The sequence below is a fragment of the Zootoca vivipara genome, chromosome 2, assembly GCF_965207765.1.
Source record: "Zootoca vivipara chromosome 2, rZooViv2.hap1.1, whole genome shotgun sequence".
Taxonomy (NCBI): domain Eukaryota; kingdom Metazoa; phylum Chordata; class Lepidosauria; order Squamata; family Lacertidae; genus Zootoca; species Zootoca vivipara.
Genome location: NC_142584.1, coordinates 61,927,536 through 61,951,669, shown reverse-complemented (window position 1 = coordinate 61,951,669; position 24,134 = coordinate 61,927,536). Strand labels below are relative to the sequence as shown.

At 42.2% G+C, this 24,134-nt stretch overlaps 1 protein-coding gene across 6 annotated transcripts in view; it reads right to left on the bottom strand.

Annotated features, from left to right (window-relative positions):
* Positions 1-24,134, bottom strand: part of GRIA1 (glutamate ionotropic receptor AMPA type subunit 1) — a 210,813-nt gene that overhangs the window by 90,526 nt on the left and 96,153 nt on the right. For all 6 annotated transcript variants that reach the window (XM_088662028.1, XM_088662029.1, XM_088662027.1 and 3 more), the window contains 2 exons: positions 5,368-5,607; positions 3,074-3,258 (listed from right to left, as the gene is read on the bottom strand). In XM_088662028.1, the coding sequence (XP_088518154.1) occupies positions 3,074-3,258; positions 5,368-5,607 (425 nt within the window). The remainder of the gene's footprint in view (positions 1-3,073; positions 3,259-5,367; positions 5,608-24,134) is intronic.

Genomic DNA, 24,134 nt, shown 5'->3' with positions numbered 1-24,134 from the left:
CGTGGACAATCTGCATCGTGTCTGGAGAGCAAAGGTGGCCCCAAGGGCACGCAAATCTAGCCTGTGCGACATTGTAAGTTTATATATATGGCATTCCTCTATAACGAATTTGTAGTGTTGTCTGTGAATTCCTCTCCCCAGCACCATGACCTTTGCAGGGCTGAATGCAGACAGTTTTACTGTTCTTTGTCACTATAAATGCTGAATGGCTCATAATGCTGTCGGGTTCCTTTGCCAGTAATGGATATCTTTCCATTGCCTTTGCGGAACTGAAGAGACTCTTTCTAAAGGGCAAAGTTAGTTGCACTCTTCCTCATCTGCTTTTATTGACATTGTTTTTCCATCCACTTTCTCCCCATGCCCTACCAGCACAGTATATGCTTGGGCTGAGCTCTTATCGAATTTGAATGAACCCAAACACCGGCAATGCTAACTATTGGGAAATGGAAAGGAGCGTGGCAGGGCAGCAACCCTGAGCTATTTCTGTCCATTTCTTCCCACCCACTCCTGCATCTTTATGAGCTTTTTTTTTAAGCTACAAACAAGAATAGGTACAATACAAATTAAATTCTGGGAGCTTTCGATTTCTTTTTAATCGATCACGTGACCACAGAATGAAAAAGTGCAGATGGGTTTTCAATTAAACATCAATGCCCAGGTGGGATCTGTAGGAATACTAAACAATGTCATAAAGAGTCCTGGCATTACAATTATCACCAAATGGATTAGTGGTTATTGGACACTTGTTCGTATGTTAACTGGCTCACCTGCCTTAGCCTTTTGCAGAAATGCTCTCGAGTATACATTAAAAGCTGTCTGAGTCCTATGCTAATAACCCAACACCTCAATTAGTGTTATCAGAGCAGACGTTTGTTAGCACTTCTGGATACAAAAATGTAAGGCTCCACCACCTTTCACACCAGGCAGATCTCCTGGGTGGGATAATTAAATAATGACTGCAGCAAATGTGTCTGGAACGTCTGCAGATCAGCATGATCTTTCACAAAAGGCTCATTTCAGTTGCATGGATTTCTCCTGAACCTAGGAAGTGGCTTAAGCTCCATGATATTTTAGGGGACAATTGCCAGGCAGGAAAAGAAAGGGACTGCCTTACAAGCTATCAGTGCAGATTGGAAATAACTGGAGCAATATGAAGATGGAAAGCGAGGCAGTTGCAGTTGTTTTAAAATTATGTCATCTGTTTCTCACTATTTGCAGATTTGTGTACAAAAATGAACCCAGAAAACTGCCACCTCGTAAAATATACTTTATATAAAAAGAATGTGAATAGAGCTCCTTCATACAGGCCCATTTGCTTCAGTGTGTATACAATTACTGTTCCCCCCTTTAATATTTATATGTTGGGGTTAAATTAATCTGACTAGTTACCTCTCACGATTGTGGCACTGAGATAAAAACAAACAAACCCTTGAGAAACCTTTTTCTTCCGCGGAACTCTTAAAAGACACTAACATTGTTGTGACACGAACATTGTTGTGAACATGGTGTGAATTTCACCCTCGTGGTGGTGGCACCCGCCCTGTGGAATGCCCTCCCATCAGATGTCAAAGAGAAAAAGAGCTACCAGATTTTTAGAAGACATCTGAAGACAGCCCTGTTTAGGGAGGCTTTTAATGTTTAATAGATTATTTTATTTCATTTTTCTGTTGGAAGCCGCCCAGAGTGGCTGGGGAAACCCAGCCAGATGGGCGGGGTATAAATAATAAATAATAAATTATTATTATTACATATATCTGAACAATTAATATATGTTTGGGCTGAAGCTATATGTTTCTGTTAGCCTTTAGGGTCAAATAACATGTTGTGCCTCCTGATGCTACTGTATTTCCTTTTCCTTCTGGGCGAGGAAGCTGGGATTGTGGCCTGTTACCTAAAGGGCTGGCTTGTGTGTGTGTGTATTTATTTATTTATTGAAAGAGATAGGAAATGGTTTTAAGTTACACATGTTGTCAATCATCTCTGGAAATCCACCAAATGCAAATCAAACGAAATGCGATGAAAAAAATGAATTTTTAAAGGACTTCTATCTGTCGCTGTGTCTTTAAATGTAAGAACCAGATGCAGATGCAGGAAAGTAAAACCTACAAGCCTGGAACATGTTGTGAATTTCACCATTCTATGTTTATTTTGTAGTCCAAAGATAAAAAGTTTTTTCGCCCAGAGAAGGAAACCTGAGTCAAATCCTACTGACTTCCCTTTTGTTATTATGTTTCAGTTGTAAAGTGTATACAGTACTGAAGAATTGTGGATCTATATTTACTACTATTTATTAAATTTCTGGCATCATTGCTGCATATCTCTGGAATGAAAGCATAGCTCCTCAGCAGCATAAATCACAGTTCAGGTTTCAGGCATAAGGCAACAGGTGACTACAAATAAACAGATGGGATGAGCCCAGGGGAACAGTGAGATTAATCTGATAAACACTCTAATCCCAGAATTACAACACAGCAGCTGTTTTGTCATAGGCAATTTTTCATGCACCAGCGCAAACAGGCTACCTGTATATGGATTTGCAAAAGGTATACATTTATCTCTGCAACTATTTCTGCCTTCCCATATACTGGTACGGCCTACTGGGGCCACGTTGCGTGAATATAATTGTGGTGTTTTTACAATGCATATCTGTTGTGTCACATGCAAAATTGACTTGTGACTCATTTACACATTTGGTTGTTTATATCTTACATATATCTTTGGAAAACTCAGCAGTGGCCAGAGGATTAGAGAAGATCAGTCTACATCCCAATCCCAAAGAAGGGCGGTGCCAAAGAATACCCCAACTACCATACAATTGCGCTCATTTCACACGCTAGCAAGGTTATGCTTAAAATTCTACAAGGCAGGCTTAGGCAGTATGTGGACCGAGAACATTCAGAGCCTGCTAGTCTGCAATAGGGGGAAAAAACTAGAAAGGGTAAAATGTTTATTCTGACATAAACGTTTGTGGATTAAAACCCACTTCCCTGTAATAAATAGGGTAGCCTTTTGGGTGCCATAAGACTCCTTGTTGTTTTTTCCTGTCTCAGCAGCACTTAATATTGGAACTCACCTTGCCCAAGATAGCGTTGAGTCGCTCTGATTCACAGTCCACTACCACCACCCGCTCCTTCTTCTTCTCCAGGTTCTGGAAGAGTGACTTGTACTCTTCTTCCGTTGTTGTCATTATATTGACAGCTGTCACCTGCCAGTTTTTTTCTGCAGCTGTATCCAACACTTTCTGAAGTACTGATAAACCTGAGATGGGATGAGATAGGGGGGGGGGAGGAAGAAGAAATAAATCATTTCCCCCCCAAAAATTCATATGCCACCTTTTAAGGCAGAACATTTCCAAGGTAACTTATATCAAAACCACCATGCACAGTATATCAAATCTATGAACCCAGGGTTCGTTCTTCTAAATGGCTTTCCTTGTACAACTGTCAGTGATACTGTGACCATTGCAAATGATTTCTTTGGAGGTATAGCCTACCACTACAGTCATACCTTGGTTCTCAAATGCCTTGGCACTCGTATGTTTTGGCTCCCAACCGCCTCAAACCCGGAAGTGAGTGTTCCGGGTTTGCGAACATTTTTTGGAAGCCAAACATCCGACGCGGCTTCCATGGCTTCCGAATGAGTGCAGGAAGCTCCTGCAACCAATTGGAAGCTGTGTCTTGGTTTTCAAACGTTTTCAGAAGTTGAACGGACTTCTGGAACAAATTACGTTTGAGAACCAAGGTATGACTGTATATCTATAAGCTTCAGGGCAATTTAATAGGTAACATTTATATATACAGCGTGATATAAGTTTCAAACATTTATGTGAGAAGACGCCAGCTGAGGAGTGTACTGGTTCCGTTCTTCCCCACTGCAGGGTTGTGGCCGTGGCAAGGCTCAAGACATGACTGAAAGGAGCTGACCTTAAATTCTAAAGACAGATGGACTCTTTAGCATACCAGACCCACAAACCAACACTAAAGAATGCAGAGAATTTTACTTTACTGATAAAGTGTGTCAAGTTAACTCCATCAATATAGGAACAGATGTGTGAGGGGTTCTGTAAGTAAAAAGGGGCAGCCAAGCACAGTATCTGATAAAGTGTGACCTCCCTGTGGTGAGAACCCCTCAAGCTTTCCTTCTGAGGGAATTATGGGCCTAAAAAAAGCCCCACTTATATACTGATGGGTAAGCAATGACTCACATCACATACTTTTCAGCAAACCTGTGAGATAGGCCAGTATTGTTGTTCCCATTCTGCAGGTTTGGAGAGGACTGATACTGAAGCCATTTCATGGTGGCTTGCCTAACGCAGGCTAGTAAAAACGCTTAGTGAGCTGCCAATATTCTGCTCCCAGAGATGGGCCTCCCCACCCAATTGCCACCAGTGCCCTGATGGGATGGGAGAAGGTGCTGAAATGGGATATATATATATATCTCACAGGTTTGCTGAAAAGTATGTGATGTGAGTCATTGCTTACCCATCAGTATATAAGTGGGGCTTTTTTTAGGCCCATACCCAGGTGGCGCTGTGGTTAAACCACTGAGCCTAGGGCTTGCTGATCAGAAGGTCGGCGGTTCGAATCCCTGTGACGGGGTGAGCTCCCGTTGCTTGGTCCCAGCTCCTGCCAACCTAGCAGTTCGAAAGCACATCAAAATGCAAGTAGATAAATAGGTACCGCTACAGCGGGAAGGTAAACGGCGTTTCCATGTGCTGCTCTGGTTTGCCAGAAGTGGCTTTGTCATGCTGGCCACATGACCTGGAAGCTATACGCCGGCTCCCTTGGCCAATAATGCGAGATGAGCGCGCAACCCCAGAGTCGGTCACGACTGGACCTAATGGTCAGGGGTCCCTTTACCTTTATATATATATATATATATAGCCCTATTTGTATTTTCTGTTTTATTGTATAATTGTCACTGGTGCTCACTGTTTTAATAAATTTATGTACAGTGGTACCACGGTTTACGACGATGATCTGTTCCGGGGAGCCGGTCATTCCCAGAGTTTGTCGCTCACCAAAGGCACGCTTCTGCGCATGCGTGAGCTGCGCAGGTCGCTTCTGCACATCCGCGCATGCGGAACCCAGATGTAAATACTTCCGGGTCCCTGGCGGTCGCTCTCCAAGTTTGTCGTAAACGGAGGCGGTCGCAAACCGAGGTTCCACTGTATAACACTTTGTGAAGTTAAAATTGGTTAAAAAATGAAGAAATGACTAAAATAATTACACAAACAAGTACAATTATGGGGGAAAATGAAATTTGATCCAATGGCCTTGGTACATTCTATGACTAACAAGAATTCTTCTTCCTTACTCCCCCCTCCCTCACCAATTCTGCTGTGTGTCACTCTTCACTCAGACTCACCCCGGTCAGCGTCATAAATATACATAAATTTCTGGCACTTGTAATATTCTATAACACTGATGAGGGCATCCTGCAGTTCTGGGCGCAGCTGAAGAACAAATTGATTGGATGTGTCGACAGGGAAGCTGGGTGTTACAAAGCAGACGTGGAGTGCCCCACAGAAGGATGTGAGCATGTTGACAGTCCTCCTCTCATAAAAGCCAAAGATAGCGTAGACACCCTTGGAAAACTGTGAACAGACTGAGAAGGGGGGGGAAGGGGGGTAGAAGTCAGTCAGAGAGGCAGCAAAAAGATTAGACACATTTTCATTTTATCTTTGCAAGTATATGTATGATTCAAAACTACTCCACATCTCACTGAATGAAAGCCTCAAGGTCTGAGTAATCAAGAAAGTTTAGCCTATTCAGGAATTATTCTGGTTTAGAAATATGCAGGGAGGCTTCCTACTACAGACAGTCACCTTCCAACTTGAGGACTACTGGCAATATTATGGGGAACCCCCCCCATGCAATATGCAGTATGTGCAATCCATTGAACATGGTTTCCTTCACTAAGAACACATGGAGCAGCACTGTGCAATGACACTTTCAATTCGTTACTTATTTGATGAAAACTTAAGAGCTGGACAGAAGCTATATCTTACATAGAGGCAAAACCTCACTCTGGGAGGGGAGGGTGGTAGTGAGTTTTATTTGTTGTTATTATGTAATTCCGTTTTAAGTGTTAAACCAACAAAACACATTAAACAAAAACACGGAGGAACAAAGAGATGGGAGTCTGCTCTGGATCTGAACCCATCAGAGTGTGCATTTGTTGATATCTTGCTGGCCCATTGACTAATAGAAGATGACTTCTATCTATTCTATATGATTTATTTTGGAAACAGCAGTTCTGTGCTCTCATGTGAGATTAAAAGGGTTGGAGTGATGGTTTCCTCAAATACTTAACAGAGGAACTTAGATTTAAAAAGCAGGGGGCAGGACTCCCCTCATGAGCCACATCAGTGTAAGCCCTATGCAAGCACAATAGCCCCCCCCCCAAAAAAATGGTTCACGGGTTGGTAGGGGTCAGGAGAACCCCCAAACTGTGTGCAGGGAAGAGAGAGGAGAGAGATTTCCATCTGGAAAGATGGAATTCCTGCACATGTGGAATATTTATCATAATGTCCTGAATTCCGCCCAGGAGGATTAGGTTTCAGTTGCATCCAACACACTCACTCAAGCAAATGGGAAAAAGGGTGGTGTTATGAGTTGGCTGACTCTACCATCCTATGACATATAACATGTAGGGACTGGGTAAAAGTGGTTCTAAGAAGTTAACATAATAAACGTTTATGAAAGCAGCATGTTTCTGACAGGCTCCAGTGGAAACTTACAGTTCACTGAGAAGAGGTGTTAGATTATCTTAGGAACAAACTGTACAGATCTATGTGAGCAGTTGTTTCTTTCACGGAGAATTAGTAGTTATCGAAACATCTAAGTTAGGACTGGAATCCAGTCTATTCACATTAAAGTCTCATATTTCAAAATCTTAATTTTGCTTTAAAAAGTTCATGATAAAATCAACATTCGGCCATCCACTAAAGCTCTAAAATGTCAGTTTATCCTACCACTTTGCAGTAGCTTCCCTAGTAGTCTGTATGTTTGAAGCCGATTTATCTTTAAGGACGTGTGAGTAAATGAAACAGACTTCACTTTTCCAGGCCAAGAAATACAGAATTATCAACTCCTTGTAGAATACTGGGGTAGATAGCCTTTGGTCTCATTCAGAATTCTAATGTTTTTGTTATGGAAGAAACATAAAGGAAGCATTGAAAAGCTGAAAGAAGAGTTTTTACCGATAAGGTCATCTCAGACAGTAAACTGGGTTTTTATTAATCAACCTTAATAATAATAATGTGCTATGGTCCATGGGGTCACAAAGAGTCGGACACGACTAAACGACTAAACAACAACAACAACAACAATACCTCACCACACAACAGCAAAATATATTTAAAGAACATAGCATAAAAGGAGCCCTGGTAGACCTGGCTGAAGGCATTTGTTCTCACAGAAGCCAGTCAGTCTATAGGAAGCCCACAAAGAGGGTACATGAACCCCAGCATTGGTATCCAGAGGCATACTGCCTCTGGACAGTATTCAGCTACAGAGTCCTATCCTCACAAGGAATTCAGCTTGTACAACTGGACTTTCCTCTTCTCCTGTCCCTATATGTGCCTCATGCTTTCCAAACTGAGGAATCCCTAGAGCAGGTTCATTCATTTATTAAATTTGTCTCTTGCTCTGTATTGCCCAAGGCAACTCAAAGCGACTTAACAACCAAGCAAATAGACAATAAACCTCATATAATGTAGATACATTAAAACCAAGATGAAAGAGCAATACATTAAAATCCCCACAGAGGGGATATGCAGGGGAGACATGGGGGAAAGCATTCCATTATGCAAGGAAAAATCCCTCCCTCAGATACTGGAGGTTATATAGGCATCATGACTAGTAGCCATTGGCTGACATTCTCCATTAATCTGTTACTTCCATTGCACATTTGTAAGCCAATGATCTAGGTTTACTGAGAGCTATATATTAATCTGATTCAGAGCCATGACACCAATTTGGCCATGTAGGCTAAAACCACACAATCCATTAACAGATAAAACTGCATGACTTGGGCTACACACATCAGCTTTTATCCATCCAAACTGTAATTCGAACAGGCCATCCCTACCCCTGAAATCTGGTTTTTTTAAAAATCACTTGTTATTCAGACAACCAAGTCTGCTTGGGAGTGAGTGAACGCTCACACTGTGATGGTTTGGTCATATATTTTTGGCTGTGTATAAGAATGCAGAATGGCTGAAAACAGGCATTTTTACATAACTGAAATCAAGGTTTCAAAATGTCAGATAGGCCTAGCTTTTCTTTGAATATAATTTCAATATTTCCCATTGCTGCTGTGGAGGACTTGGTCTCTTGTCAATCATCTCCCCGGGAGAGTACTTGAAAGAGACCATGGGAGTGCTTGAAGGCTGATAGCTACATATTTTCTGGGGGGACAGTGCATGGTGGGGGACAGCAGCATATTTTGAGTGGTAAACCTCAGGCTTATATACTGTCAAGCTCATTTAACTTCACTCGTGTTTATGGTACATTCCAATTATTCTAAATCAAATTCTTAGGTGCTAGCGCTGAGAGCTACTGAGCTGTTCCTCCTCTGACCAAGCCCTTGGCTTTAAAATTAGTGGTGGACATGACTGGGAAACTTGGGGGGGGGGGGCTGAATTAGTTCTCCTTGATCTAATTCCAAGCCCGTAACATCCAAACTTACATTCACCTGTGTGAATAATACTATCAAACAGAGGGGTTTGGTCTTATTCAAAGCCTACTTTGATGCCTTGCTCATTCTGCTTGGGTTTTTTTGTTACTAGCTAGATGGTTAATTTAGTTTACTAATTCCAAATGGACCTCCTTTTTTTGTATGTATGTGTTTGTATGTGTATTTACACACACATCTTCTATAGCAGGCATCCCCAAACTGTGGCCCTCCAGATGTTTTGGCCTACAACTCCCATGATCCCTAGCTAACAGGACCAGTGGCCATGGATGATGGGAACTGTAGTCCAAAACATCTGGAGGGCCGAAGTTTGGGGGTGCATGTTCTAGAGCTTGCCTAAGTATAGCTATGGGGAATTATATTCTTCCATCCCAACTGAAAGAAAGGTAAGAAGCGAAGGCATAATAACTCTGGTCTATTTTAGGAATTCCAAAGATGAAACCTGAAGAAGGTATCTAAAACACACACACACACACACACACACACACACACACACACACACGCCATGAATATTAAGCGCCATCAACTAACAGAGCTTGTGGTATGGGAATATGGATGAGGAAAAGTAAGTAATAGTTTCCAGTCTTACAATGATCTGAATCATTGTAAAATTTCTGGCCTGAAAATTATCCTACCCCTCAATCAAAACCATACTGGCAGGGATCCATTTCACGCCTCTTCAAGCAGCTGTTCCTGTATATTCTTCAAGAACTAACATGAGTAGACTAATGCTGCATTTCTTCATGGACCCCCAGCCAAACAAATACCAACATAATTCAAATGGGAGAGTGCATAGGTCAGTGGCACAGCAAACATTTCACACCCAGAAGGCTACAGATTCAGTCCTTAGCACAAAGGAGCAGAGACTGTAAGAGACCTTGCATGGACTGCAAGACAAGAGCAGATAATGCTGAGATAAACAGCCCATCTGACCTGGAGTAAGGCAGCTCCCTATCTTTCTTTTTCCTAGCTCCTCAGTTTCCTGTGCACATCCAGGCTTCATGTCTTCTGATTAACAAGTTAACTTGACTGGGTATCTCCCTCACAGCAAATATAGAAAGGCTATTGGGGTAAATACAAAATAAAAATCCGCTAAAAAAAACAACAACTGCTCAACAGACTATACTCCTGAGCCATCACCACGACACTTTCCAAGACAGTGTTCCCAATTTTCTCAGAGAGTGCAAAAGGGACTGTTGCATATCTTTAATGGAGTACCTTAGAAGAAAATATGGTCGCTCTTCTTTTTTTCGAAACACATAGTTTACTGGTGGGGACCCACTAATGGGTTGTGTCCTGATCCAAGGTGGGTCATAACAGAAGCATTTCCAACATGTGAATATATGTTACAAGATTAAGAAATGGGTTCCCAATTGCATGTTTGGGCTCTGGGTCTGAGGAGGTTGAAGATACCAGCATAGCTAAACACCTTGGTCTACATATGTCCCTACATGTCATATGCCAACTAAGGCACTTCATTAAAGATACTGGACGACTATGAGTGCTAGATTATTTTATTTACTCAGTTCATAAAATTTATTCACTGTTTGATTGTTTTTTTAAAAAAACCCAACCCTTAAAGCAGTTTATAAAGAGCCTAAAACAATAAAATTATTAATAAAAAGCAGCTAAAGCAACTACTGCATTGAAAACATTCCAAATATTAAGATCATTGATAAATTAAAAACAGGTTAAAACGCATGTCAATCTTCTAAATATCTGGGTTGGCTTGTCTAAACAAAAATGTTTTTAGCAGGCACTGAAAAGAGTGTAGTGAAAGTGTCTGCCTGCAGTCAATAAGCAGGGAGTTCCAACATGCAGGTGCTACAGCACTAAAAGATTGATTTCTACACATGTGGAATGAATACTACGTGGGACCTGTAATTGCTGGTTCTGTACAACGAAGTGGTTGAGTGGTCTGGTGATCTTGCTGGTAAATTAGTCCCAAGTTGTTAAGGGCTTTATGTATTAACACCTCAAACTTGGCCTGGTAGCGAACTGGCAACCAATGCAGGTCTCTGCAGCATTCTGCACTATCTGCAGCTTCCGGATCAAGCGCAAGAGAAGCCCCACATAGAGTGCATTGCAGCAAACCAGTCTTCCAGCAAACCAGTTATAAGCTCCCTAAGTACTTTAATTAGCAGGTGTTACTCTTGAGGAACTGTTAAGTAGGTCAATACTGCTCATTTTTCTTCCTATTGAGTCTCAAGATAATCACATTAATTTTCTTAGATATGATGTATGCTGTTGGGAGTGGTAAGAAATTGCATCTGAGTGCTGCTTCTCACATTACATGAATATGCATAAAGAGGGGGAAAACCATACCGTAGGTGACACCCCCAGCCCCTTTCCTGTTATACATATGGAGGTATAACAATATGTAAAAATGTGACTGTCTTAATACACACATGGATCATATAGATTCAGGTGTCCTTTTGTGGATGTTGGTCTACACATGAGCACTTTCAGTTGAACTCTACCTCAGTGTTTCTCATCCATGCTTATGCGTTGTGCTCTGTGAGATGTATTCACACTCTGTTGTTTCTACCCGCTCCCCTCAGTTAGTACTTCCTCACCCGCCCATCTTTAACTCATTAAAAACTCTGAAACATTTTTGCATGTTTAGTTTCTTGGGCAAAGGGTGTGCAAGTGAACACACAAATTCAAAATCTTATGCCATATGGCGTGGCTTAATTTCTAAATAAGAGATATGAAATCAATCTTGCCTGAAAATCATACTTGGGCTCTTTGCATGGAAGCTCATTCCCTGCCATAGATGTGCAGATAATATTTGACTGGAGTTTTTTTTGGGTTTTTTAAAAGAGAGAGGAAACAATGGCCCACTGCACATGTGGAATGGCACAGATTTGTGCTTTATACTGTAAATATAGCACACTTGAATGAAATAATGTGGATTCGAAGGGATGTCTTTAAGCACACATATCTCAGTATATGCAGTAGGTAGATTTTCCTCTATTCAGCAAAAACAACCAGCTTCTTATCCCCCCCCCTGCAGCTCTGGGAGACCTCCCTCTTGAGAGCGGATGGTCAGCATTTATTCCTCGGAGAGCTTAGCAACAATGATTTAGCATCCTTTGCAACATTGCTGCCTGCTGAAGCCTTAGACAGTTACCTCCACATTTTGCTTTCCAACTTTCTTTGTAGATGTCAATTGACACACAGGTAACTCACATCTTATGTGAGGGTTCGGTTCTGAGGGTCCATGCGTATACACATAAAATGTACAGCTGGATGGAAGTCTGCTTATCCAACTTTGAGATGGTGGTGAAGGGCTCTGGCTGGATCCCAGAGGCCTCCTGCTGCCTTCCTCAAACCCAATAATCATTCCTCTTTTGGGGGAAGGCAGTGTGAGGGCTCTGGGATACTACCAGAGCCCTCACACCACCTTCCTTCCCTAAGACAGGTAAGCTCATAATAATAACTTTGTGCAGGTGGTTGGGGGGAATAAATAAACAGAGAGTGGGTTTCATTTGCTCACCATTTATTTGTTTATCCCCCCCCTACACCACACCACACTGAGAGCCAGTGTGGTGTAGTGATTAAGAGCGGTAGACTCGTAATCTGGGGAGCTGGGTTCGCGTCTCCGCTCCTCCACATGCAGCTGCTGGGTGACCTTGGGCTAGTCACACTTCTCTGAAGTCTCTCAGCCCCACCCACCTCACAGGTTGTCTGTTGTGGGGGAGGAGGGGAAAGGAGATTGTTAGCCGCTTTGAGACTCCTTCGCGTAGTGATAAAGCGGGATATCAAATCCAAACTCTTCTTCTTCTTCTTCTTCTACCCACCTGCACAAAACTGTGATTGCATAAGTTAAATAAGCGTAAGATGCAAGTTTCCTGTACTTTTTTTTTTTTTTTTAAGAAAGCTGACGGGGTCTGGTACATGTGTAACCCACTGTCAGTGGTCCTGTTAAAGAAATATTGTTGGTACAACTAAACAAAAAAAATCCATCAATTGAAGCTATTTTATGGTCTTCTGGTCCACGTACCTTATACAGCAGACTATGATGCCTTAAACACATTAATTATAGTTGCTTCTATAACACTCACATCATTTCAATCTCTCTACCTTCTTCAACACTGTATCAATCATTAGCATTCAGCACACCTCCTACGCTGTTCTCAGCTAATTGTTAATCCCAGCCTCTGAAACAGATTGCAGCAGCAAAGAACTCAGAGTTCTGTCTTTTCAAATGGTTGAAGCCCATTAGATTATTTGCAGAAAGGACTGCCTGTGGATTAGATAACTCAACAGAGCAATATGGAGAACTCTCTGGCTTTCTTAATAATCTATCTCAACATAAACCACTGCAGTGATCTTTCTTGCAATATCTCAATTAGTTAAATTAAATTCACTGTTGAGAAGGTAACGTGTTATACTCCCATAACTAGTTTGCAATTCACATTAAATGTCAGTAATAGTAATCCGTGGGGGGGGGGAACAAAAAGATGCTGTGGTAGTAATTCTTATTTGTTTAATGGAACAGGTTACTCAGACATTGTACTATTAAATAAGATGTTTATTAGGCACTGAATACTGACTGCGTTTTATTTAAAGTGGTAACTTGGATAAGAGATAACACAATTTAAACATTGCTTTTCCTTGAAGAAAGCAATTTTTTTTTAAGAGCAATCTTTCTTTTTATTTCTGAATGGCTCCAATAAACCTTTTCTTCTCTGCATTTCAGACCTAACTAAAAAGTAATTTGAAATGGAGTATTACAGAAGCCTGTGATATATAAATTAAACAATGGTATGAAGCACATAAAGCACATGCTTGCAGTATAACAGAAGTAAGTAACCTGTGGCCTTCCAGATGTTGTTGGCCTCAAACTCTCATCAACCCCAGTGAACATGCCTAATGCATAGCTGCCAAGTTATCCCTTTTTTACAGGGATTTCCCCTTATGCTGAATAGGCTTCCTCGCGAGAAAAGGGAAAACTTGGCAGCTATGGCCTAATGGGATGCTGGGGGCTGTAGTCCAACAATATCAGGAGGGCCACCTTAGCTACCCCTGCTGTATAGGATAGAACAGGCATCCCCAAACTGCGGCCCTCCAGATGTTTTCGCCTACAACTCCCATGATCCCTAGCTAACAGGACCAGTGGTCGGGGAAGATGGGAATTGTAGTCCAAAACATCTGGAGGGCCGAAGTTTGGGGATGCCTGGGACAGAATCCTAGTTTTTGGCTAATGTATGTGTGCTACACCCACTTTTGTACTGATAGTTGCCAGCCCCTCTATCTGACCTCACAATTCTGGTTTACTCCCAAGATGCCTGTATTTGATAAAGAGGAATGAATTATTGTCACATCAGTGCTTTTTTTCCCCTTAAAAAATGTTTAGGGGTACTCTAATTTTCCTACTCATATTGAAATACTGCCCCCTCTCAAAGAGGCCAAACTTAGATTCACAAAATGTTTAAGGATATGCGTCCCCCTGCATCCCCCCAGAAAAAAGCACTGTGTTACATTATTTGAAAGCAGGTGTGTGGAGACTTAAATCTATAGAAGCTACTTTAGGGCTTTTGTTTTTCACTAGAACCCTGAGACTCAGCACCCACAACCACAAAATACTGACCTGGAAGAAGGGATGAGGGGTCAGGGGTCAGGGACATGTTATTAGAATTTAGGGGCAAGATGCCTCTAAGCACCTGCTCAGCTTCGGGATTTGTTTTCACAAAATCCCACTCCTAATTTTCCTCCCAAGCTTTCTTCATCTCAGCAGCCTATGTTAGGAGGCAGTGATTGTGCTTACAATTACTCTCTAGCAATTTGACCAAAAGGACAAGTAACTGGATCCAGTACTGCAGACCTTACCCCACAAACATGCAAGAAATAGGTGGGGTATGTTTATTTTTAAAAAAATGATTAAAAACAGCAGCACAACCTTTTGAACACAATTAAGAACTAGTTTGGGAATTAGAAGGGAAAAGGGAAAAGAACAAAAGCTAACTTGCCTAGGCTGGTACAAACCATATCAGCACACTGACCCCACAAATCCAGCAGGTAGCTAAGGGGTGTACACAGGTGTTAAGCAGTAAAGGTGTGAGGCTAATACAAAGCTTTATCCAAACTCGTCCAGTAAGTAGCCTGTCAGAATGCTTGAAAGTCAGAAGATGCTAGTATCGTGGTCAACACTCATGACAATACCCTTTATTTAAACTTAAAGCATTTCTCTAGAAAATAATATTAATAAATAGATAGCAAGTGTTGTAGTCCAGTGTTAGAGCATCTGCTTTGCATACAAGACAGTATTCAGCTGCCATCTCCCATCAGTGCAAAGATTTCTTCTTGTGCAATGGGATGTCCCCCTGCCCCTTGCTCCAGAGGGCTGGATTTAGGAGAGAAGAAGGGGAAAACAAGAGACTTCACGCTATAGTCAGACTCCCATCCAAAAGCCTGGTGAGCTGCTGCCAGCCAGTGCAGACAATATTGAGCTGGATGGAGCATATTGTCCGACTCAGTATAAGAAATCTTCCTATGTTTCTGTTATATTATTAGCCGGGAGTCTGCCCCTTAACCAGATGGTTAGAGAACATTGCAGGTCTACAAATAACCAGCTGCAAATATATGTGAGAAGGTTGCTATTTATCCTGTCAAAATGCTCGCCTTCCAGACTGACAGTTTTACCACCTCTTTAACAATAGATGAGGCATGAGTATTTTGTCCAAATACAAAAGGCTCCAAGTGTAGCAGACACACCAAACTTAGCCGACAATATTAAGAGGGGAAAGCATGGCACTTATTCATTGCAGAAATAATGTTATGTTCTTTTCTTTTACTATTCTAAACTGCATATTCTGCACAACATAGCAATACATGTATGCCATTCTTTTAAAACTAGCTTCATAATAGGAGTCTTTTCCAGCCTGACCTTGAGATGCTGGTGCTCTATCACTTAGTTACAGACCTCCTGTATCTGGCACCACTTTTTTATATCTTCCCTTTCTTTCAGGATGGCTGCCGTTATTTTCTTATTCCACAGTGCCTTTCTATTTACTTTATCATTTCCTAGAAAACCCATCATTCTGATCAGATTTGAAAATGTTATTATGCCAGGGCTGCAGTCAGTAGTCAGCTCTTTTGTCAATAGAGGGGCTGCCACATTCCTAGGTGGGGCTTCAAATAAATGCAAGAGAGTTGGTGATTTCCTCATAACCAAAAAACCAAACAAAAAAGCCCACACCTTCTATAACTTTGTCACCAGCCTCAAATCTTCCTGAGAATACATGAATTGTTTAACTCTGAAATGCGCAAAGAGGGCCCAAAGCCCTTTAGACAGACAGACAGATAGATGATAGACAATTTATTACGGCTGGAGACCAGCATATAAAACACACTTGGGGGTACAATCCCAAAAGGAGCATAAACATTTAAAACATTGAACAACAGTAAATTTAAAATTTATAAATGCAATAAGCGTATAGACACTAAAAACTTTGAGATAAGCTACCACAGAGAGACATGACCCAGAATCACCCGAGGGACCGAGTTTGGGGATTTTCCTGACGAACCAGTTTGGATCGGGGGATGGTCTGCGCCTACATATCTGTACACAGATTCTGGCGACCATCTGGGTCGTCTTTTGATCTTTGCCTAACAGAAGAAGATCAAATTTTTGCTTTTCCAGGAGGTCGGTGAGCCTCACCAGCAGGGGATCAATGGTCTCACTACGTGCCTCTTCATAAAAGGGACATCTAAAAAATAAGTGCTCTGGGCTTCCTATCTTCCCCAATGAACAGGCTCAAATTCTCTGAGCATATGGGACTTTTTTTAAAGGATCCTTGCAAGACCAGCGAGGGCAAAGCTGAGCTTCTGGTGAGAGTAAAAGCCCTTCTTGCATTTTTGGATACTAGAAAGAAGAGATATGCTGCTGGTGCGGCTATCTCTCTCTCAATTTCTCCAGTTTTATAGTCGGGACACCTTGAGCAATCCTGTTGTCTCTCCGTGTCTATGATTCTTTGCCTAACCATAGCTTTTGCTTGGCTCAACCCCAGACTTAGAAGGGCTTGAGGGGCAAAACCCAGTTTCTGAAGGGTGTTCAGGACTGCTGTCTGCCAGCCTGACTGGAACTGGTCACAGAGGATCAGTAGGGCTATTCATCCGGGGAGCAGATTCAGTGACAGCCATTTGTAGATTTATGTTAGGCAGATATAAGCCTCCACTCTCATCATCCCCGTTTCTAGTCTGACCCATGCATTTGAAATGCATCCGGGGACTTGCAGGAGAGCTCTAAGAAGTTTGGATTGAACTCTCTCAAGGGGGGAGAAAGCAGAGGATGGAGGGCCCAGAAAGGATCCAAAGAGAAGCTGTGCCAACATTTTGGCTTTATATAATTTTAGGGCCGTGGGGACAAAGAAGCCCCCTTGGGCTCTGAAGAATTTAAGAATACAGTTTGTGGTTTTTCCCCCCGCAGAGCTCCTGATGGAGTTTATGTGAAGTTTGTGAAGTTTGTTGGTTCCTGAAGCCTGTACCACCATTCCTAGGTACTTATAATTTGTGACTTGTTCTGATTTATGGCCTTGAAGTTCCCAGCTTCTAAGCTTTGGTTTCCCCCCGAAAGCGAGTATCTTAGTTAGTTTTTTTATAATTAATTTTGAGACATTCAATTTCACAATATGCTGCGAGCTTTCTTAGTGCTCTTTTGAGTCCAATAGGGGTTCGAGATAGGAATACCGCGTCATCGGCATATAACAGAACCAAAATATGCCGATTTGCGAGCTTCGGGGGGTGGGGGGTGGAATTCTAAGTCATTGAGTGCAGATACTAAGTTATTTAAATAAAAATTGAATAGTAGAGGGGCCAAAAGGCACCCTTGCCTGACTCCCTCATTAGAAATCCTGTTTGTTTTCATAAAATGTTAAGGTGGGTCTCACTACCTCTGGGTCAGACCAAAGACCCATCTAGACCAGCAGTCTGTTTTCACAGTTGCCAACCAGTCAACGGACAAAGAAACTGGGTGACATCCAACATTAGTCATACTCAGAGCATACCCATTGAAATCAATGGGTAACTGAAGTCTGTGGATTTCAGTGGGTATTCTCTGAGTATGACTAAAGTTGGATCTCACCCACTGAAATTACTGTAAAAATTTCCCCAGGAGCACTGGTATAAGAAAGCACCATTAGAGATGTGTGGAGGTGGAATTGCAGTCGCTGCCTTCTGTGTCACTGTCCCCACTCATTCCACCTCCAGAACTTCATGTATTCCCCATTTATTCTGCCGTTTTTATTGGCTTTTAATTGCTTGTACTGTTTTGATTATGTTACTGCCTCTCGGAGAACATTTGAATACTGAAGCTGTAGGATATGCATTTAAATAAGAAAGAAAACATTCATTTGCTACGAGTCCAGCTGGAATTTCAGAGCAACAGATTAATATATTCCCATTGGCATGGGGTAGATACTGGCTCTGTACTATATTGTAGCCTTCAAACAATTTTTAAGGGCAGGCACATGGTGAGTGCATTATCATATATTGCTGGAGGATATGCATTTAAATAAGAAAGAAAACGTTTATTTGTTCTGGGTCCCGCTGGAATTTCACAGCAACAGTATAATATTTTCCCATTGGCACTGGGTAGATATTGGCTCTATACTGGATGCAGCCTGCACACAGTTTTTAAGGGCAGGCCCACAGTGAGTGCATTACCATATACCACATCTTTATCTGGGCTGAATGCCAATTGCACAATTGTGTTGTTGTATTAATTTCTATGAAAAACTGAATTTTGTAAGAAAAAAAAAGTGATGTGAGCAATCTAGCTTGTTGATATCTGCAGGGTCAAGAGGCAGTGCCAAGGACTCTAGCTTTGCCTGGTTTGTATGTTTGTGTATGTGTAGTTTATTATTAGCATGCTCAGCCTGAGGGCAGTCCCTCCAATGGTGATGGAGAAACTTGAAACTGCATCAGAGAAGCTGGTGGAACTGTGATCACAAGGTGCAAATGTCTGCTCGAATTATGAGTAACTTGCCTCCCCTCGCAAACATTTGTCCTTGTGGTGCTCCGAGATGGCAGAGGTGTCATAGTGCATCTCTTCACAGCATCCCACAAATTCACTCACATTTCTCTCGCATGTTAAATGGATGCTCTCCCCCCGCCTCGCATTCCCGACCTTTGATATAGGCAGTTGTATGAAGGCAACACACTCTCCCTGCCTTTTTTTGATTCTATCACTATAGTCTCTTGCGGCCTTCAAAACAAACCATTTCTTGGCTGCATATCTTTTAAAAAGGAGTTGCGAGTATCCCAGAAACCATCATTTTCTTCACTCTGCTACACCAGCCTTATTAAATGCTAATCTTTAAGAGAGAAGGCATGGGCAAAGGGCAGTAGGGAGCGCAGAAGGTCTTAGAGTTTGATCCTTTGCATCTCTCCATTTAATAAGAGTATGAGGTGGTAGAGCCAAGAACTTCAGAGATACTGCAGAGAGCTGAGCAGGTCAGAGTAATAAGCCGAATGGACCAATAAGCTTGGCTCAAAAAAAGGGGATGGAAGGACAGTTTCATCTGAAGGAAAACAACATCCAAGAGGAAACCAATTGTGTGCTTTGTGTTCTGCATGCTTTCTTGACTCTGGGCTTTTCAATATGTTGAACATTGTCCCCAAATCAGCATGTGGTGGGAAATCTGGGGTGGGAGGCTTGCACAAAGCTTTCTGAGGTGTTTAAGGTGCTGGATATAAAAGAGGCAACATGCTGGCTTTCAATGTGTAATTTCTTGCAACCCCCTACACAGCTATTAACCTTTTCTCTATTAAAATGCATGCAACCTTTTCTCTATTAAAAAGCAATAGTGTTATTACACACACACACACACACACACACACACACACACACACACACACACGAAGATATTCACAGTCCTTGTTGCTATGGAATCATCTGGATTTGTAAATGTATGAGGATATATAAAAGAAATATCTCATAATATCTCATTGATATATAATTATTTCACAAATAAAACTTTCTAGAAGCAAGAACGCATCATTTATCTTCACATTAGCACCCAATCAGTGCACCCAAATTATCTAAATATGAGATATGGGAGAAATGTCATGGGTCTACCTACGTTGCTGGCAATCATGAGCCCTATTCAGATGTTCATTTATCTCACATGGGAATAACCAAGTGGTGAGGCACTGGCAAGCCCCATTCTTTCCAGCAAGCCACATTTCCCAGCCTTACGACCCTCCATGGGGGGAATGTCCTCCACTCATGAAGGCTCCCTGTGCAATATAGAACTCGGGTATTTCTGTTAATAGTTAAATGCCACAGAAGGGTATTGTGAGTGGCTGTTGATTATTTGTCGAAGCTTCCCTTTGTGTTAATGCTGCATTAGAAAAAAAATGTTTTGACTTCTCTGTGTGATTTTGCAGTGGCAGACCTCTACTGCTTCAGACGGCAAGCCTATACACATTTACTAGGAAGTAAGTCCAAAGACCCAGGTGGTGCTGTGGGTTAAACCAGAGTCTAGGGCTTGCTGATCAGAAGGTCAGCGGTTCAAATCCTTGCAACGGGGTGAGCTCCCGTTGCTCGGTCCCAGCTCCTGCCCACCTAGCAGTTCGAAAGCACATCAAAAGTGCAAGTAGATAAATAGGGACCGCTCTGGCGGGAAGGTAAACGGCGTTTCCGTGTGCTGCTCTGGTTCACCAGAAGCAGCTTTGTCATGCTGGCCACATGACCTGGAAGCTGTCTGCGGACAAACGCCAGCTCCCTCAGCCTACAGAGCGAGATGAGCGCTGCAACCCCAGAGTCGGACACGACTGGACCTGATGGTCAGGGGCCCCTTTACCTTTTTAAGTCCAAAGACAGTGAATTGACACATATAGGATTAGATTGTCACTAGTAAAACTAAGCTAGCAAAAAACTTAAGTTAGGCACCTTTCTTATCCTTTGCCTCAGTGCAAAGCCTGAAATATGTTCCTATTGGAAGGAATCTTGGTAAATCAATGTTAAGTGCTATAAATGCCAGCTATAAAATCCAAAGTAAGGAGACTTCTCATGCTTAGGCCATTGCTGTGCACAATAACACACCACATCTGAACCTTTTTAGTTCATGAGGAAATTAATAGCAAACTGGGATTTGAGCCAAACAGAGGTTGAAGTGCTTTTATTGCTGTTGTTTATTAAAAACCCAACATTGCCATTCAGCTACCTTGTAGACATGACCACGGGTTGGTGGTTGCATTTAAAATGTGAAGTCTAGCATCTGATCTATCAGACAACTCTGAGAGAACGAGAAGGGTAACTTTGGGTTGCTATGGCTACTCAAGAAGAGCTTTCTGGACACTGGAGGAAGCAAGCCAGTTTTTCTTCCGGCAGCTTTTAGGAGCTGGAAGGAAAGCCTTTGAGGGCTCAAAATGTGTCCGACATTTCAATGTAAACCTTTAGCCGCCTTCAGTGTTTTTATTTATGATTACATTGTTTTCTCCTTAATGGTATTATATTGGATAGGTTTGCTTTATTTCTATTAACCTTTCTATACTGCCCTGCTATCTTTGTGGTAAACAATGGTCTAGAAGCATATAAATTAAGTATAAATAAACCACAAGCCCATTTGGGACAATTTTCCCAGCATAAAAGAATAGCCTTTGTTCTTGTTATAGATTCCTGGGGCTATTATCTTATTTTTACGTATGCAATGTCTAAAGTTGTGTTGTCCACATAGTAAGATTTAAAGCACTGCATACATTCTGGGTGTGCATTTACATTTGTCATTCTATGGCTGGAACGACCAGTTTTCCTCAAGGCTTAGAGTTGCTCTACTCAGTGGTCATCCTGCAGGGGAAAAAAGGGGGGGTCTGTTTTCATGCTAAGATCTAGGGAAAGAGTTGCAACTTCTGTCTCTCATCCACTTAAGTCTCTTAAGCTCCCAATCTACATTTTAGATCTAAAGAGTACATATTCCTCCGCATGGGGTGTCCTGGGGTCATTTCACACCTCCCTCACACTCCTCCCCAAAGCCCAGCACTTACCAGGCTTTGGGAAGGAAGCAGAAAGGCACCCCCTTGGCCCCTGTGCCCTATGCAAGGGAACCGAATGTGCTGCCCTAAATCCACCTCTGGGGTCCACTTCACAAACTGTAGTGTGTTTGGGAATAGCATGCTGCTCATCAACCACAACTTGACCTCAGGGCCGGCTCTAGGTATGGTCCCGGTGGCACGGGGTGCCAGGGCGCTGGGCCGGGGGGTGGGGCGCTGCGCGGAAACCGGGCGGAATTCTGCGAGGGCGGGGGCACCAGAGCGATCTCCGCGCCTCAGCGCCAGGGCGCCCGACCTGCTCCAGACTGCCCTGCTTGACCTTACTTGGCATAGACCATGCCATAATGTCAGGAGGCCATATCAAGTCAGGATACAGTATGAGCAAATTGTGTGTAAGATCTAGTTTGTCTTGTCTGGCATGTTTTGTCCCTAAAGCCTTGTAGTACAACTGCAGAGTTTCTCTTCTCTACCACTTCCAATCATCTCCCTGTGTATCCCCCCTGCATATAACTTTTCATCAACATTCATGTTTACACCTTTCAAAAGCTGAGATTTTCTAAAAGGGATAATTCCCACCTGCCCCTCCCTTCTTCCTTCCAAATCGACAATGTCTTATTTTCTCATCTACTAAACTAGCACATTTCAGAGACCTGGATGCCCTGCCAAATCACTGTGAATAAATGGGACTGTGCAATGTCAATAGAGAATCTGTTCATGAAATGGGATGCAGTTGAGAAAAGATATATACCATATGCAAACTATACATTAACGTCTCTCTAGCCCATCTCTTCTGTCAATAGAAAAATGATTGCTTTACCCTCCGATGTTTCCACATCTCAAGTCTCGAGAGGCATATATATGAATATTAAAGTGTGGTTATTGCTAATGGCCATATGACATTTAAATGTAAGATTTTCTTTCTTGGCTGTAAATTTTGATACACCTAATCTGACCACATCATGTGCATAATAGTTTTGTGTTTGTTTGTTTGCCTGTGTGTTTAAAAATGGACTATAAAGAGGGGACAAGTGCAGCCCACAACATATTAACAATGATTCATGGAGTCTTTGTTCTTTGCAAATATTATTTTAAAAGATTATGGTGATAGGGCCTTTTAAAGCCAGAACTCAGTTCCGGCAACTCTCAGGTGGGTGCCACTGTAAGAGAACAAGGGAGGTGTTTTTGGTGAGTACTGGCACCTCTTTGTATAGGGGGAAAAAGCACTGGTTGTAGATATCTAGAACAGAATGGCTGGTTTTCTATCCAAGCCTCTACTATGTGTCAGTAATGCTTCTTTTCCCCCTTCTGATAACCTTAAAAAAATAAAACAGGATTTTGAACATTCATATTGATCATTCCCATAAACCTTGAGGGATGCTTCAAGTGCTCAGCTTAAAAATCCCACGGGCAACCCATCCTCTTCCCTGCCACTATGCCACCCTCCTTTTCCAAGGGAAAAAACACCTCACCTTGGGGAAGGGGAGGTAGCAGACAGCAGAAGTCTCCCATGTGTACAGAAGAGGCCCCCTGTGGCCTCTCCTTAATGGTAACCAATAATCAGAGTGTTTTGCTTGCCAGGAACTGGCAGCAGGTGAAGCAGATGGAAGAGCTTATTTATTTTTTTATTTTTAAAAAAGACTGGCTGGATCCAACTAAAACGTTAGGGCCTACAACTAAAATGTTAGGGCCTAAACGTTAGGGCCCACCTGATGCTTATGGTAAGCCTATGAGCAGGACCTGAATGCAATAGCTCTCCCATTCATATTCTTGTAGAAACTGCAACAGCAGATATAATTCATTGTGTAATTTAATAACTCTGCTGTCAGTAAGCCAAGGGGATGCATGGGATGATCTTTAGTGAGGTAACAAACACTCCACAAGGCTGTCCAGCTGCAATAGAGTTTACTTGTGGGTGCTTTAGTTGAATCTTTCCCTGAGTTCAACAAGGCCTGTCAAAAACACACAGTCCCTCTGTTTCTTTCTGGTTAAGTTGTCTACTATTTTACTCTTTTGTTGATTAAAGCATGCCAGGATTTTCTCCCTGGACTCCTCCTGGTTTATTCAAGTGCCTCTGCTAACAGTTATCCAGGAAGTACTATATATGATGGGAGGGGTGTTTCCAGCTACCCCACCCCTTGTCCTTGTTAGCCTTGCAAGTGGCTGCAGGACTGTGAGCAACATAATGGGACGAGTGTGTCTAGGACTAAGGTGAAACTGTGAAGCTCCCGTATTACTTTTGCTTTTGGATGCTGCATGTTGTTTTAGTAGTCTTGTTACATTTATAGTATTGAAATGTGGTTTTTTTGTTAGGTTAGTATATTTGCTGTTGTTTTGCTATTGTCACAGTGGCCGGAGTGGGCTACTTCAGAGTAACGACGCTACGCAGCTCTGCATTTTATTCTTTTATTGGTGCTGCGTATTTACAGTGCTGAAGT